The sequence below is a fragment of the Danio rerio genome, chromosome 21 (genome assembly GCF_049306965.1).
Source record: "Danio rerio strain Tuebingen ecotype United States chromosome 21, GRCz12tu, whole genome shotgun sequence".
NCBI classification, from domain to species: Eukaryota; Metazoa; Chordata; class Actinopteri; order Cypriniformes; family Danionidae; genus Danio; species Danio rerio.
In genome coordinates this window covers 18,192,007-18,210,000 of record NC_133196.1, presented here as the reverse complement: position 1 = coordinate 18,210,000, position 17,994 = coordinate 18,192,007, and the positions used below count along the sequence as shown (strand labels likewise).

The following is a 17,994-nucleotide window of genomic DNA, read 5'->3' as shown; positions in this document are numbered from 1 at the left end:
AAACATTTTAAATGGAAAATAATCAGTTTTTTAAATAACACTTGTCAATGAATCAAATTTACACAATTTACTTTGTTTTTTTATTTTATTTTATCCATAATAAACCTATTAAAATGTCTTACCTAATCCAAGTTCTTCCACTCAAACTCAGTTAGTTGGCAAAGAAATGACGAGACTCTGTTGTTGATGCTAGTTGCTTTCCTCTTCACAACTTCTCCTGTCTTACGGCTCACTCCAGTTGTTGCAGTGCATTTAGTACCATCCTCTGGATTTATTCGTGCAAAAAAACTTGAGGGAACATGAATTAAATGTCAGACCCCAAGACAGTCCTCAATCTGCTCAATGTTATGTTTACAAAGTCAAATAAAACCCACTACATGGCTTGATAAAAATAAGGGAAACATAAGTTTTATTTATATATATATATATATATATATATATATATATATATATATATAAATATAATTCATCTGGCAACTACAAACTAAACATGTAAAAAATACCTTTGAAATAACAGCAATATATTGAGAAATAAAAAGGTGCACTTACCGTTGGATAAATTCCAGTGTCGCACAGGCTGGCTCCTGGTATTCCAAGTTAAAAACATAGAAACAAGCAAAGAATACAGAAAGGGCATCTGCAAATCCTAAATGTTCATCCAAAACGTAGGCCACCTTTCCCTCGATGCTCACCATCCATTTGGTCGAAGAGAGGAAAGTGTGCCCTAAAAAAAACAAGTACAAAGAGCACTTTTAAAAAGCATATCCAAACAGAAAACCAACTATTCTAAAAATGTAAAGAAACTCTTCTCTTACCAAGCATTATCAGCCTTGGAGTGGCTGGCAAGTTCATGTCTTTCTCAATGGATGTTTTTGTTGCCGTTTGCTTAAAAAACACACACAAAAAGCCAACATACTTAAAATAGAATAGATAACACATTTTCACATCTAATTACAAGACTATTTGCCTACTTACATCAGCCAAGATGAAAATGGAGTCATCTTTTTCAAGGAAATACTTAATCAAAATAAGAATTGCTGCTATGCCAGTCTGGCTCTGCTGTGTGACTGTTGTGTCGATGTCCTGTAAAATACCCCGAATCTCTCTGTTCTGAGTCTGTCTTTGGAAGAAATGTATGATCCTCTTCCCCTTGTTTTGAAGGGCCTCCCCTACTCGATCACAAATATCAACATCTGTGAGAGTTTTGAAATGTGCACAGAGTCCTCTTTTAGTAAAAAGAAAAGGCCACTGTTCTTTAATCAAATCTATACTAGGGGGAGGGCAGCTGTTTATCATTTGACGTTGATGAATGTAAGTCAAATTCATTGAATTGTCAATATCTGGCATGTCTGCAGCTCTAGGGCCAGTTGACTGATAAATGGCAACCATATTTTTTCGTCTGTCTTCCAAGGAGTCGACGGTTTCTCCATCTGGGAAAGCTTTTGGCTGCCAGTTGGTGCAGCCATAGCTGTCTACTTTACACCTTACAGTTTTGGTGATAGTAGCATTGCTAGCATTTTTCATTGTAGGTGGTCTCCGTATTCGGTCACTAACATTGTTGCGATTAACATGTTCAACTCTTGTTTTGAGTTGATTAACAAGTGAAAAGTAACCCATACCCAACTGTTCACCTTGCTCAGTTTTGTCTAAAAAAGTTGCAGGATATTTTGACACAATCATTTTTGCTATCTCTATACAGCCAGCTCTGTTTGGATTTGTACAGTGTTTCTGCATTGCAGCCACTACAATTCTTACCATGAGTCTTCTGTCTGCCGGGTGAGCTCTCTGTCCTCTTAATAGTGCCTGTGACAGTGAAGCAGGCATCTTGTCCCAAGGAATCTCAAACTGGCTAATCCATGAGTTTTGGGTTTTTGTCAAAGATGATCCAGGAAAGTGGTATTGTGCTTGAGGTGGTGTTAATTTAGCATGTCCATCAGTAAGTCTTGTGTCCATGGATGACGAAGGCCTTGTCTGTTCATTCTGCACACAGCTGACATCAGCCTCTCGACTATCATTCAGTCCTTTAAAAAGAAGGAATACAGTTTCAAATATTTACAAGGCAATTCCATTCACTGCATGTGCTATTTAAATATAAGAGAACTTGAGATTCTCAAATACTTTAACTATATAACACCAATATAAACCACCCGAATAATGTTTTAGATATCTTATTAAAGCCTGGAACTTGAGCCTGGACTCAACTCTTCAGCATATTGAATAGGGAGAAATCTAAAACATTCTGGGAGGTGGATCCCTAGGACTGGAGATGCCTAAAATATCTTATTTTTACATTATATGTGCTTTCATACCTTTTTGTTTAAAGGCCTGGATGACTTTACGACACTGTATTGGTGTTAAAAAAGTCTTGAAGTCATCTTTCTCAATAAAGGCAAGGTCCTCTTTCTTTGTGACTCCAACAACTGAAGAAAGATGTTCAGTGATGACCATCAGCTTTTCATAGTCCAATTCAGGTAGCAGTCTTTGAAGTTCCTGAATGCATTCGACATCCATATCTACACTGAAGAACACACCGAGTGATGCAAGCAAACAGCTGGAAGGTCTAAGATGTTGTACACTGGCAAAGGATAATAATCTTGTAACTCATCCACATTTATGTATGCATATTAATTATCTGACATACATAGGTAGTAGACCCCAAGATCAACTAACTGAAGTGAATGATGTACCAAAACAACAAAGTGCACCCGTTTCTCATCAGCAAGAATGAGTGATATTTTTCCAAAGATTATTGTGTCACCCGTATGTTTTAAAACAACAACAAGGCCTTTGGTGTACTTTGTGCCTTTGTAAGTCACTGCTGAAACCTCTAAGGTTTTTTGTTTATCGATACCAACTGTCTTTAACAATTTCTGTATGTTGCTGTTGTAAGACCGTTCATCAATTTCATTTGCTTCACCAGCAATCTGAATAGAAAGTGGAAATAACTGACCACATCCTAGGTATGCTTGAAGTAGCTGGTGTCTTTCTGCCAGGGTTTTACTTAAGTGTAAAAAATTGTGAAGTTTTCTGGCACACTCTTTGAAATAAGAGTGTTTGCTCTCGAACCTTAGGGTCCACAAGCGTATCAGTGGCCCAAATTTAATGATAAGGTCAGGATAATGCAACACATAGTGATGTTTTGGTTTCAGAGGGTGGTTAGGAAACAGGCTGTTGCGCAAATATACATATTCCTCTAATAAAACTTTAAGATAAGCAACCTCATTCTGATGAATTTTCGGAGCACAGACTAATTCAGTTATTTCCCTGAGTTTAAGGCACAACTGCCAAACCTCACTTTCAATAGGACCTTTGATCCATCTACCAACATAAACTGGCAATAGCCGTAGGAGGCACCAATTCTGTGTGGCTGAACCACTGAGCTTTTTAGCATTTTCCTTAATCTCACAAGGTTTGTTGCGCGAGTCATTACTTAGAAGTTTTGTCTGTGCGATAGCCTGATTTACTTGGTCATATGTGAAATGTTTTTCATCTTTTATCAAATGTTCAATATAGAGGGCCAAGTCAGTCGCCACTACTCCCTCAAATAAGTCATGGCCAAGACACGGTGGAAGGCCACAGCACACATGAAAAGATTTTAATAAATTGAAGCTTGAATCAAATTTTATTCCATCTATTAAAACCTGGTCAGAAGTCAATAGTTGAACACTGTTGTTATAATTTTCAGGTGTACGTTGAAGACCAAATACAAGTGGGGATTTTAAAAATGTCTCTCTTTCAATCAAACAGTACCTACAAAAGTTTTTGCTACTGCTGAAGTTTTCTGAAAATCCACCAACAGAGTGGGAACCAAGATTATCACCACAGATGGCGATCAGTGACGCCTTAAGACACTTTCCGTCTTCCAACTGAAAGCCTGAATCTTCTAAATCTTTAAGGTCAGCAATTAGACGGGAGAATATCATATCCTGACCAAAATATTTAAAATCCTGCTCTCTGCATAACAAAACAAGCTGGGCTGGGTCAACAGTGGATCGATTATGTGGTAATATTTCCCCAAGTGTCATGTACATGGCCATGATTTTGTGTTTTTTTTTACCAGAGCCTAGTGGGTTGGCTACTTCAAATGCATCCAAGTACAGGATAACTGACACAGAAGATGCTGATTCTTGTAAAATGACATTTTGTTTAAAGTTATTGCCATCACTGACATCATTTAGAACCATGCCACTAGATCCATCAAGCTTTGACTGCGTATGCTGGGCTATTACTGTGGATTGCCTAAACAGAGCAGCAAGTGTTTCCTTCACAGGAACATACTGAAAAAAGCGTTCCTTCCCACTGGTATCTGTACCTAGATAAATCTGAGCAGGAGCAACATAATCAAAATTTTCTTTGAAATATGTTTTCCTGGTTCTGTCTGATCTCAAGACACCTTCGTTGCAAATAGTTAAAAGATCTTCCTGTTCAACTTCTTTACAAATTTTCTGTATTTCAACCTCAGTAAGGTGTAGTTCTATTAATTTCTGCTGTACTTTTTTAAGCACTAACTTCATTCCAGTGCTGTGGACCTCTTGAAATTCCTCAGCAATGCACTGTATTGTTGTTGCTGGCAAAAGCAATTTGGCCTGTAGTTTTAAATAAAACAATGCCAGATTTTTAAGAAATGTGTCAGGGTTTAAATCTGGGTTTATTTCATGACTATCAAGAGATAGGTAAACAGTCTCATCTTGGAGTTGAATGTCTTGGACTTGGCTATCAGTACGATGTGATGCTTGTGGCTCAGCTACAAATGATTGCCTGTGTTTTCTAGATATGTGGGTAGCAAAGGATGATCTCACTCTAAAATATTTTGAGCATCCCTCAAAAGGACAGGCCACTTTTTTTCCATTTCTTATGTGCAATCTTAAATGGACACACAATAAGGAAACATCATCGGCCACATAATCGCATCCTTGAATGCTGCCGTGGCTGTTACCACTATGTTGACATATGTCTTGTCTCTGAGACACAGCAGGTGTGTGACGTCTGTACATGTGAGACTTTAATGCAGAAAATGTCCTAAAGTTGCCAGGACAGTCTTCTATGCCACATGAAAACCTGTAGTTAGCAGAGTTTCTATGACTTTTTGCATGGGCACAAAAGGTCTTAAAGTTGGGGGTGCGGTGACTACAATGCTTACAGCTATACATAACACTACCCCCAAAACCTCTACAACACAATGTCTTTTTTACCTCAAATTTTTTTAAAGCACAAACTGGGATGATCAAGATGTCCTTCAAAATGATATTTCCTTTTTTAGCCAAGAACTGTATTACAGTAGTGCTGGTTCACATCTAAAAAAAGACATAAAAAACACACACCATGTTAATTTAAATGTTAAAATGTTAAAGTGCTCTTTGTACTTGTAAGGTAAATAATAATAATAAACTGTTCACTTAAAAAAAGTTACATTTAGACCAAATAAGCCTATATAATTTATACATTAATTAAAAAAAAAGAGTAACCCTCAAATGAAATCTAAAACAACAACTATAAAAATACATATATAATGATGTATAATCTACACTAACATGCGATGCTATTTATGATTATTCTCAACAAATGGTTAATGTAAGCTACTGTATGTATGTGTATGTGTATGATAAACCTGATCTGAAACGAAAAGTATGCTTTTAAGGACTTTCTATCCCACATAAGTCCGTTACAAAGAAATTGCGTAAATTGGGCTTACCTCAACGACTGCAGTAAACTAAATTCCAGTCACTGAAGTTTACTTTCAAAAAAAATAAAATAAATAAATAAGTGCTGTCGTAGATTTCTCCCCATGCATTGTAAGGAAACAGCTTAACGTGACACACCTTAACAACCATCGGGAGAGAACAAATTTATATCAAACTTCACTTATAATTAACACTTTATGCTGTAAAAAAAAACGAGCTCTCCTTCAGAAGATAAGTGAATAATAACGCTAGGAGTTTCCCACCCAGCTTGACGTAATATTTTGTTTGACGCTGAGTAACAGCTCGTTCTTTTGATAGCAGAAAGCGTTTAGTGTGAGTATTTGTTTTTTTAATAAATTTGTTTTCTCCTGTTGTCGGGGTAATCTAAGCTCTGTAAAACAAGTTTTCTTATAATGAATTTCTATAAGGAGAAAACGCTTAACGTCAACGTTAGCGTAATATTATGTTAACGTTAAACACTTTGAAGACTCAAGGCTCAGGATTGCTTCATGGAATGTCGCCAAGCAAACGCTTTTCGTTACATGGTTAATCACTGAGATGCTCAAAACAACTCCGAGTGTTGTCATTTTAACCTTACCTGAGTATTTGTTGGTCCGTCAAAATAATCATTCAGTTGTGTTTGTTTTTATGTCCTCCGTGCTGTCAGCATCAAAGGTTCCCCCCTCGGGCAAAATCCGCGGCAACACTGGTTCCTATTTAAACCGCAAGATAAGTCATTTAAGTTATAAAATGGATAAATAAATCACTTGTAAACGTCTCATTTCTCATCAGCCGAGTTAACTCCACACCAGAAAATATTAACGTTATATTAGCCAATTTTAACTTACTCGTTCACTCGTTTTCAATAAATTAAATAAATAAATTAATAAATTTCAATAAACTCACAAAAAAGTTGGTGAAATGAAATACTAACTTAGCTTACCATAGTTTGATAATGCAGTAATGTTAAGTTAGTTCTTCAGGCATTTTAATAGATGTCCTATGGAATTTCGCCGCTCCTCCGGTCCTCAAACAAAAGTAATCCTGTTGTGGAGAATGCCAAAATGCTGCCAGGTGGCACAAAAGCAGTTGCGGAAAATACAGTAGTATACACGATTTTTTACAAATACAGTACATCGCTGTATATGTTGTTCGACGTCACTCTAAATTCCCATAATGCAACGGTAAATACAGTTATTTACTGTAAAAGGAATTTGCAGTATTATACTGGGTGAAATACAGTAAATAACTGTGTAATTTACAGAAATGTCTAACAGTGTACTATGAAACTATTAAAATTGTTTTGTCATAAATTTGCTTATTTGCAGCAGCTTTTTTTCGCGCAACAGAAAAGTGGCGTTGGGAAGCCGTCAATGAATAAAAACAAGGTCAATAGTGAAAATCGGCTTTTCATTGTATCCCTATTACCTATATCAATGCATTGAAGGCCTTTTATGGTGTCATCTCGATAGAATAGCCTAAGTTATAAATAATTTAAAGAACAAAGTTATAAAAACTCACATTACATAAATAAACAATTAAAAATATGTTTAGGTTGTCTATTTAATTGCCCTCGTGATGATGGTGTGCTTTATCATTATGTGCGTTTTACTTATAACTAACCTGATTTAAATGATAGATCTGCGACAGAGAAACTAGGGGTTTTGGGGGACATGCATCACTATATCCTTTTTTTCCCCAAACTGTGCATAGTTCAGCTGCAAGTTACTGTACGTCTTTTTTTGGAAAAGCACCCCATGTCCGCTAGTGCCGCGCGCCTCTTTCTCTGGGCAAAAATGAGTTGATTTTTAAAATAATAAATATATAGATTAATTAAATTTTCAGCAAAAGAGACATTTATTTCATATTTCACTATGCATTTCATCTGATCTTTATAGCTTAATTAAACACATATTGTCAAAACCCACACATAGGCCTATTGTATGAAAATGAAAAGGGCATTTTTTGTTATTATTACACTACTATTTGTTATTTGTTGCCTAGGCTATTTTCACATTTGAGGTGCTTTATTGGCATGACAAGTAACTGTACATTCGTTTTGCCAAAGCAGTGCGCGTCTCACAAACAAGAGCAGTAGTGCAAACAAATATGAAAATAACATATAGGCTAATAAAAAAATGATTAATAAAAATAAAAATAGAATAAAAAATAAAAATATAATAATAAAAATAAAAATAGATTTTTGATAACATTAAACAGGATAAAGGTAATAATAGTAGCCTATTATCAAAAGTAAGTCCACATAAAGAGTTCCAGTAGGCTATTTGTGTGTTGGAGACAGGAGCGGGTATTGTTGGGTGAACACACAGCAGCACACACACTCCCCCAGTAAGATGGGTTCTGTTCGACAGGGACTCAAAGTTGTTTTGTATGTGTTGGATTATCGGGTAGAATTTCTCCCGGATCTCGGAGTATTTAGTGCACTCGGGATATGCAGCTCCGTCTCAATCAGCTGCTGAGGGCACAGCCGCTTCTCCACCGGCAGCCATGTTTTTTTTGTGCGGGCCCGTCTTTACGGCTAGCTGATGTCCGCTGCCCGCTTCTAACATGTTAGAAAATACTGCAAATCAAGCTGTCGGTATCTCCCCGCGGTTGAAATTGTTCGTTATTCCGAAAAAAAGAAGAAGAAATATCAGCGCGCAGTAGTTGCTTTCTAGATTATTTAGGCCTATATTCAGCTGTTTTAATCTTGCAATTCTGATAATTAGAGATAATGTCTGTTCAACTTGTCTGTCATTTATTTCTCATTTGCTACTTATTTTATTAATTTGTTGATGTTAATATACTACATAGTCTTGTATATGCATATCTAATCCTTTGGCATTCAAATTTGCTTTGAACTTGAAAGAGAGAAAGAATCGGATTTTACCTGTCAGAGCACATTGCATATGCTTTTTTTGAAATAACATTTATTTAACAAATATTTTAGCACATCGAAAGTATTTAAATTACCTGTCTTTTGATTAAAACCTTTATGCAAAAAGATCAGAAAAAAAGGCAATATGCGACACATGACATGCATCGCTCTCATGCCACGTTTTGAGGATAAATTCGCTTTTAGGTGCTGCTTTGAATAAAATAAAACTATTAAAAAGCACATTAAAGAATACTCATAAAATAAAACCTTGATAGAGGAGTATCTTATGAAAAAACACCAATTGACGGGCTCTGCTTTCGGTTTTAAAAGAATCAAGCAGCTTTAAAAATATAATTTGCTGAAGAGAAATGACAGGGAAAAAAAGATTGAACATATCGGGACTGTCAAAAGAACATTCCTCTTTGATATATTCTTTCGACTCCGACACATCAGCTTATGAACGACGGAGTGTCCTCCACTGCTTCAGTGGCGTGTCCCGCTGGTTATAAACGAGGAGGCGGAGAGAATGCGCTGCTTAGTTTCGGCTCGATATATTTAAATAAAAACTAACAACGAGCTGCTTATAACGCTCAAAAAGTTAAACTCAAATGCACAACCCTTGTTGGTTGCACCTGCAGGATGCACAATGAACCTAACGCGCCATATTTTAATTCTATATTCGTGAAGAATGAGCCAACCGCATATGCTTAGTCAGTCCTGTTGGTCGGGACTCTGCTTTATAACTTATTAGTTTATTACAATAATCACACTTAGCTTTGCCATTGTTCTTCACATATAGCCACTCAACACATCTTGCGGTCCATCTTTAATGTTTAGATTATTGAAGGTGCTATTGACGTTTTGAGAAAAAAATTAATAGTACTGAAACTAAATTATTAAAAATAAACTTGCGGGACAAGGCAAGCACATATCTTAGCCGTTTGTTCACACTCTGCCTGTATTAACATAAATGCTGTATTTTAATATAGCTTATTTTGATTAATTAGCTTTAACTGACAGCCTTTTCTTCTTTTTCCGCGGTTATGCGGCATTATATTTCACACGCATATGCAAGGTGACTGAATATGAAGTTAAAATACAAAACATACTGAGCCATTAAGTAAAAAAACAAAACAAAACAACAGTTATACTTTAAAGCAGAACATTGACGTTTTGAAACAAAAAAACGGAACTGAAACTAAATTATTAAAAATAAACCTGCCAGACTTAATTTATGTAATATTTTCATTATTCATTTATTTTCATTATTCGTTTATTATTATGTACTATAATTGAAACATAAAATGAGATCGTAAATATAATCAACAACGAAAATGTAAATAAAAACGTAAATTAAAAATATAAATGAACATGTCTAGTCTTAGTTCTATCAAAATAGCAAACACTACATCTCTCTATATTTAGACTAAAAGACTGCTTTATTTATTTATTTATTTATTTATTTATTTAAGACTAATTATTTGTACTGAATGTTTGTGCTTTCATTTTAGATGTCTTTCATTTCTTCAATTCTATTTTCCAAAACGAATCCTCTTTGCACTTAATAAGTTTACAATAAACCAGGTAAAAAAAAAATTAAATGTAAGTTGAGGTGATCGCAAGTTCACAACTGTGAGGTGATGTGCTCTATCGGCAGGATAATCTATATTATTTTGCTGTTTTTCATATGCGCACGTTTAAGATTTGAGATTATAACATTGCCATGATAGTCAAAGAAATCAAAACATTATTTTCACCCCAACGCAATTTAATCAGGCACTGAAGGCTAATAACTTAATTCTTATATTAGCTTTTTGACTTCTCACCATGTATCTTTTCTACAGCATAGTATAGTGTAAGAGCATGTCTATTACCAGAAAAACTAAATTAAAATTATATTTTAATTGAACACATCACATCACATACAGTAAGCTACGCCTACAGAACAGTCTGTTTAGCATTGTGAAAAGGCAAAGCTGAATATCTGTGGTTAAAGTGCCACCCAGCGGTCAAATGCTGCTGGCGCATCAAGCACCGCCGTCGCCGCGGCATGAATGGCGGTACAAGGAACACATTGAAGTAGTAACATCTGTATGTACCTCTGGCTACATAATTTGTGATCTCCAGAAATGTATATAGGGGTACATTTTCAGAATGAGCCTGTGTTAAAATTTGTGCCAAAATTTTGTTTATTTAAATCAAATCACAAACAGTTCCCAGATTTTATTTCATCCAAGCCACCTGACAAACGTTTGCCTATTTTCACGTTTTTATTGACTTGCTATGTAATCTACTTGTGTAACTACTTAATCTCCCATCTGACATGAGCCCAGCAGTTTATTATAAGTTACTAGATAAATGCAAGTTATGGATCCTTGTATATCTGGGTGCAAATAACTAGCAATTTTTTATATTCTGTATGTTTCAGTGAAAACATTTTTGTGTCTGTGTATAAATTTTCTATTTTGGTGGCCAAAATTGATTTCAGATTTATTTTGTGGTTTTATATAGTATATGTTATTAGACAAATGAAAACAATGCATGCAGTATATTGAAATACAACTGACATCTAAAGACAGTTTATTATTTTAAAACAATTTAGTTCCTTTTTTGTTTATTTATTAATTAATTTATTAATTTATTTATAATTATTTATATTTTAACAGTGTGTTTTGTTGCATATTACAATTGCCACCAATTTATTATTACTGGATGTGCAATTGCTGAACTTAGCAGAATATGTAAACAAATTCTTGACTAGTCATAACTGTAAAAGGCCTTTTCCATATGTTCTGTACTGTATATATTCTCATGTGTTTACCGTAGGTGTCTTCTTTAGTTGCAATCTAGCTGTCAGTACAGTTACTCTGTGACATGGCTGTGTGTCTGTGTGTATATCTTTATGTGTGTTTTCCAGAGTCTATTTATAGAGCAAATTCACTAGGCTTTAAAACCACAGCTATTTTATTAAAAATGTCACACAGCCAATTTCCCAGTGCCAAACTAATATTTATCCCCCCCTTTCAATAGAGACTATGCCGGTCATGGATTTAGCTGCCAAATTCTATTTATTTTTTCGTGTTGGCTGAGATGGAAGATTATGCTTGTTTGTTTGCTGTTTTGTAAAGACAAACATTAATTCTGTCATTGGCGGATGCATTGGAAATTATGAGAGCTGAATGGCGATCAGAAACTCTGATGTCATCACAACCTGGCCGGAACCCAAGGTCATCATAGGCTTTTATGCATCATTATTAAAAAAAAAAAAAAAAAAAAGTGACAGTGCACAATAATAATATAGTAACAAGCATAATATAGTACAAGTACAGACAATAAAAATATAATGCCAGACAAGCAAAACACAATCAAGGGAAATAGTGAAATAATGTAATAAATAAAATCTTAATATGCACAACTGATAAGAAAAATAAAACAACCATAACAAAAGCAATCAAATGTGAGCTGTCGTACAGAGAATACTTTTGTTACTGTTACACGGGGAGTGACATGGACAACTGAAGTTTGGATCCACTGGCAGGTTTATTCAGGGTCAGGCAAGCATTGGTCAACTCGGGTGCAAACAGATGTATAAAGGAAGTCTAGAATCGTAGTCAAAAGTATCAGGCGAGAGGTCAAAAGGCAGGCGGCAGACAGGGACAAAAAGGCAAGCAAGGCTAAGGTCAAAACACGAGAAAACAAGACAAGGAACAAGACTCGGCAATGAAAGTAAATAGTGTGTGTAATCAGTCTTTGACAATCCTCAGGTGGTGCGAGTCTAATCGGTCAGAATCAGGGAGCATGTGTATGTGTGAGCGGAGTGCATGTAGGAAACTGTAGTCCATTAATGGCGGATTTGTAGTCCATCGTGTTTGTGTGTGAGATCCAGCAATCTCTGAAGTTACGATCGCTGGTGATCGAGACAGTTGCTATGTTTTTTATTGTCAATTACACATTTTTGTTACTTTCATAAACAAACAGTATCGCACTGTGATGGCATTGAAATGTAAAACTAACTGTTTTTCAGAATTTGCCTTTAACCAATTAAATAATTTTAGGCTTCATATGAACACTTGTTTACACCACGGAACAACTAAACAAATAAAACAAATTTTGTTTATATATATATATCAGAGTTGACATATGTATGGAACCTTCAATTTTATTAGGTTTTATATAGTAGTTCATCCAAAAATGAAAAGTCTGTCATTAATTACTCACTCTCAAGTCATTACAAACAAGTGACAGACCAGAAGTCATTAATTTGCAATGGAGAGTAGTCCGGGAGCTGCGTGGCGTTCCGATCATCTCCGTATGCAGAAAATTTGGACTCCTGTGACTAGACCGTATGTTACCGCTCGACCGGATGTATTCCAGTGTTGTCCAAGCAGGTCCAGAAATAGTAGACTTTTCATTATTTTTTTGAATCAGAAAAAAGTCTATATTAAAAAAAAAAAAAAAAAAACGTTTAAATTCATAAATGAGTAAAAAAAAACTATTATTTTTAATCTTATCTCCACATTCCACATACAAAAACAAAATTTTTACTGGTCTATGAGTTTCTAGTATTCATTCATCCATGGTAACCACACAAATATCATGGCTCTTGTTTTTGCACTCCCTTATTTTGGATACTGCGAGAATCTGGCTTCTCTCCCATAGTGCACAACAAAACTGAAAGTTCTGTGTGACTGGCTGAAAGGGGGTATAATCCAACAGTCATGTCCGAATGCCATGTACAGGGGAAAGGCAGCTTAAGACCTTTGTTCATCTTTAGACCACAAATTAAGAAGTTTTTGATGAAATCTGAGAGCTCTCTGAAGTGTTCAAAGCATAGAAAGGTGCCAAAAACATCCTCTAAACAAGGGGTGCTCAAACGTTTTCTTATGAAGGGCCAAAAACCAAACTTGAGTGTGATGGGCTGAAGTTAAACATACCAAACTCTTTTACATTAATATTGTCATGGGTAATTTCCTAATTTATTTAATATTTCAAAATAGCTAAAAAACATTACTTTACATTACAAACAATCCCATTTATATATATTTATACTAGTTGAGCTGCACATGTTTTTGCCTTAATTTGCTCACCGATGTCTGTTGTGTTGTGCTCTATGCGTTGAGTGACTATTTATATTTTCAGAAATTTACATTTCATTTCCGTTAGCTTTAAAAAAATAATTACACTAAATAAGAAATGGCGATCTCTATTAAAGACATTCCTAATCTTCCCCATCATTCTCACTCTCTTCTCAAATGGGTTGGTGGGCCAAATCAAATGTTATCATGGGCTAACTTTAGGCATCTCTGCTCTTAACAGTCTTCGGTAGTTCAACAATAATTTTATGAAGCTTGTGAATACTTTTGTGTGCAATAAACACAAAAATAATGACTTCATTTATTTTCCTTCGGCTTTGTCCCTTATTTATCAGGGGTCATTGCAGTGGAATGATCCGCCAATTACTTCATTCAACAATTTTTTTTCTTCAGCATCAGTTGAGGTTGCACAATCATGAGAGATCAGTTTCGTGCTGGTGATGTTTATTGCTGATGTCTGTATATGCTGGTTTGAATAAGAAAGCCTGGACGAAAAAATGCAAGTCATCCTCTTTGATGAAATCTCAGACATGTTTACAAAAGCAGTTTTATGTATTGTGCGCATCTTTCTCTGCTTGTCAACAAGGCACAGGCTCATTCAGTTTGTATGTAAGCAGTGCAACATGCATGGTGATGATCCATTTGGTTATAGTGATGCGGCACAGTGCGATTTAGTTGTTTATTGTCCAGTGTGTGACCCAGATTAAATTGTGTCTCAATCAGGCACTGCGGATCATTGATTTTGAACAAAGCAGATCTTAAACAGTGAGTACAGAATGACAGGGCCATTAACAGGGTAGAGATGCTAGGTAATCAAAAATTTACTGTAACAGTGCATAAAGACAATTACAAATACAAATTTCTAGATATTCACTCTGTTTGACGCATTAGAAAATGAAAATTTAAAAAACAACTCTAAAGTTTATAATTAATTGGTCACTTTACAATTAGTTTTCATTATTTAATGTTAGTTATTGTATTTGCCAACATGAACTTATAATGATCAATACTTGTACAACATTTATTAACAATCATAGTTCAACATTTACTAATGCATCATTAACATCAAAATTCATGTTTGTTAACATTAGTAAATGTCCCATGAGTTTCGTATTAGCCATGCGTATTAGCCTTTTGTATTAGCCACTTCTGATACCAAATGATCAACTAGAAGTCAAGTTATTATTTGTTGTTCCTAAAACTTGGATAGGCGACAAGACTTTTTCTAGGTAGTGTATAGGTGAATAAAGTAGCATTTACATTTTTTTTGTCCACACAATTCTGTTCTTGTAGCGTTGTAAGATTACAGTTGAATCCTTACAGTCCCATGGTGGAAATGAACTTTGTCCTTTTGTCATTAAAACTGCAGTAAGTTTCACATTTTCTTAATATTATTTTAATCACCATTAAACGACTGGAACCCATTATGCCAGTAAATTCATCTGTGTGTGTGTGCTCTTGCTGTGAATGGCCAATAAATATTTAAACAGTATGAAGCTGTAAAACAAACAGGAAATCATCTGTTCTGCGTCTCGCTTTGACTCCGAAAATTGGACATGCACCAGTGATAAGCCAGCGCAAGCTTACGACTGCATTACTGCCAATTTGCATGGACTTTCCCTCCCACTGTTTGCTCTCTCTCGTCCCGCTTCATCCTCTCCTCTCTCTCTCTGTCTCTCTCTCTCTCTCTCTTCACCTCTTATGAAACCTTCACCTCTTTACATCTATTAAAGCAGTGCGGTCTGGAGTGCTTGTGCTTGTATGAACAATACATTTTTCACACCTTTGCAATTGATGAAGTGCGTTAATTACACACCGCTCCACTTTGCAGTAGTTAATTAAAAGGTTAGCCATTGTTCAGGGATGTCATACAATAAATTCTGTGAATGTTAGGGTTTATTGTAAAAGTAAAAAAACAAAAATTTCAAATAAACAAACAAGCTAACAATTTTTCTGTAATGGAATGAAAATGTAAATTAGATTGCAATATTTTTTTCAGTGTATATACAGTAGTAAGGAAATTTGACATTCTCCAATCAACATATTTTTACCATGGTATTTTTTATAGTCTTTTAAGTAGACTTTTTTTTTATAACACAGAAATAAATGTATAATGCATTTACATTATATAGATGTAAGACTTGAAGCTTACGCTATTCTGAACCAATAATCAAACACAATGCAGTTGAAGGGTGGCGTTTTTAAATCAATTATTTGACTCCATTGTAATTAATCTGACTCCATTAAAGTTGCTATCGTCATTGATAAAGAGAAAGAATCGTCACGCCTTAAAGCAAGTAAAGTTGTTTATTAAGTTACATGTTTAAATATACAGACAGTAGAATGAAACAATCTAACACACTGTACTGTATAAAGAAACTTAGCTGTAACATATGAACTGCTGTGTAACAAAAGCCCCTTTCACACAGTGATACCGGTAAATATATGGAAAATTTCCGGAACGACTTTACCGGTAAATTCAAAAAAGCGCTGTTCACACAGACAAGGACGTTACGGAAATTTTCTGGAAAAGAGCATTCACACATCCATTCCAAAATACCGGTAAATTCTGACATCATCAACCAGAAATGGGCTCTAAACGGCTACGCTTGTATTTGTAAACATTTGACTACATTACAAACTCTGTGGATGATCAATATTGTGAACAACTTCGATGAAAACATATAGAGAAACACTTTCGCATGTCGAGATGTACATGATATGTGTGTGTGCTGACGCTCACAGGCTGTTTATGGGCATACGCAAAGCTTGAAGGTAAACAAACAACGGCTTATCATAAGCATCTTATCGATAATTAATTACACGGTTGGCATTAAGATGAACATATAAACGTTATCTGACTAATTTCTAGCAGCTAAATGTGTCTGGAAAAATATTCAAAGGCTTTTATTCCCATAAACCGTGCGGACGTGAATGCGTCTGACTGTTCTGATTGGCTAAAGTAGACGTCTCACGTCAGCACGTTCTAGATGTGCACATGCTCTTTCCGGCAATCTTCCTTTTGCGTTCACACAGTGCAGCATTCCGGCAAATTACCGGTAATGTTACAACTTCTATTTCCGGAAAATAGGCAGAACCAATTTACCGGTATTTTCAAAAAGTTCACACATACAGACCTTTCCGGAAAATTGCCGGTAATTTTCCGGAAAGGTGTGTATGTGTGAAAGGGGCTAAAGACAATGAAACTGCATTTGTTAGCATATGCACCAGTGTGCGAGAGATGCAGAGTAAAAGCCATTCTCTCTGATCAGCATTTACCTTTCCTTCTTATACCCTGAGCAAAGCATTGTCAAACTTGAGTGAAATACCAATCCCCAAAACCAACAAAACATGAAAGCAAAGTTGAGGAGTAATGTAGGGTGGAGATGTTCATTCACATACAGTATTCTCCATGACTCAACAATATTAAATAGATTATTCATTAAAATACATTAATGTCTCTGTTGGGTTCATCAAGATTATGAGCAGATGAAATTGAGTATGGTGAAAGGCACATGGTTTCTGTAAGACAAATGGCAGAGGAGCTGTGAGGAACTCTGCCACGCCAGGAGGACTTTTCCTGCACTTAGAATGTCCCAGTCCTTCATTAGCATGGAAGGATTAGTATATAATCTTTTCCCAGCTTACATAGAGATTGTAATTATACATTTGTGGTATTTAAAATCATATAAATAAATAAATAATAATAATAATAATAATAATAATAATAATAATAATAATAATTATTATTATTATTATTATTATTTACATTTTTATATGATGCATATAATTACACATTTATTATAATAACAGTTTGAATTTCAGATTTGTCAATCATAAGTCTATATTTTACAATATCAGTATTATTTCTCAGAAATCTGACAAATATATGTTGTTTACTGTATTTTACTGTAATGACATATACATGTCCAGTTAAATTTACTACAGTTTTTCAGTGCATTAATTAAAAAAAAAAATCAACAGATATTTACTTTTTATGGAAGCTTGTTTCCACCAAAGAATAAATTACTTTAACAGCATTCAGTTTGAGTTCTAAACTCACAATTGTGTGTTACTATAGCCTGTGTGGCCTGGAGTGCGCTTGTATGAACAACACATTATTTCACACCTTTGCAATTGATGAAGTAAAATAATTACAAAACGCTCCACATGCAATAGTTAATTAAAAAGGGATGGAAAATAAGAGTGCTGGCACTTGTCCATACAACAGTAAATTACATTTTTTCCTAAGTGGGGGTATGTATGTAAACAAACAAAGGGTGATTGCCCATTCATAAATTATTAAATAAATAAATAAGCCATAAACAAACAAACAAAAGCT

At 35.1% G+C, this 17,994-nt stretch overlaps 1 protein-coding gene and 1 long non-coding RNA gene across 6 annotated transcripts in view; one reads left to right on the top strand and one right to left on the bottom strand.

The window, feature by feature from the left end:
• The window catches only part of LOC137495548 (uncharacterized), an 8,268-nt gene extending 1,874 nt beyond the window's left edge, over nucleotides 1–6,394 (bottom strand). The window contains exons 1-7 of one of the 2 annotated variants that reach the window (XM_073935059.1): nucleotides 6,280–6,394; nucleotides 5,193–5,294; nucleotides 2,310–2,513; nucleotides 976–2,021; nucleotides 816–885; nucleotides 550–724; nucleotides 123–288 (exon numbers count right to left, since the gene is read on the bottom strand). In XM_073935059.1, coding sequence (XP_073791160.1) covers nucleotides 123–288; nucleotides 550–724; nucleotides 816–885; nucleotides 976–2,021; nucleotides 2,310–2,511 — 1,659 coding nt within the window. In that variant the 5' untranslated portion in view covers nucleotides 2,512–2,513; nucleotides 5,193–5,294; nucleotides 6,280–6,394. Of the gene's footprint in view, nucleotides 1–122; nucleotides 289–549; nucleotides 725–815; nucleotides 886–975; nucleotides 2,022–2,309; nucleotides 2,514–5,192; nucleotides 5,295–5,692; nucleotides 5,934–6,279 lie in introns of those variants that run through there. The other variant, XM_073935060.1, reaches the window with a different exon arrangement.
• The window catches only part of LOC141379834 (uncharacterized), a 295,479-nt gene that overhangs the window by 216,989 nt on the left and 60,496 nt on the right, over nucleotides 1–17,994 (top strand). The window lies entirely within an intron of this gene.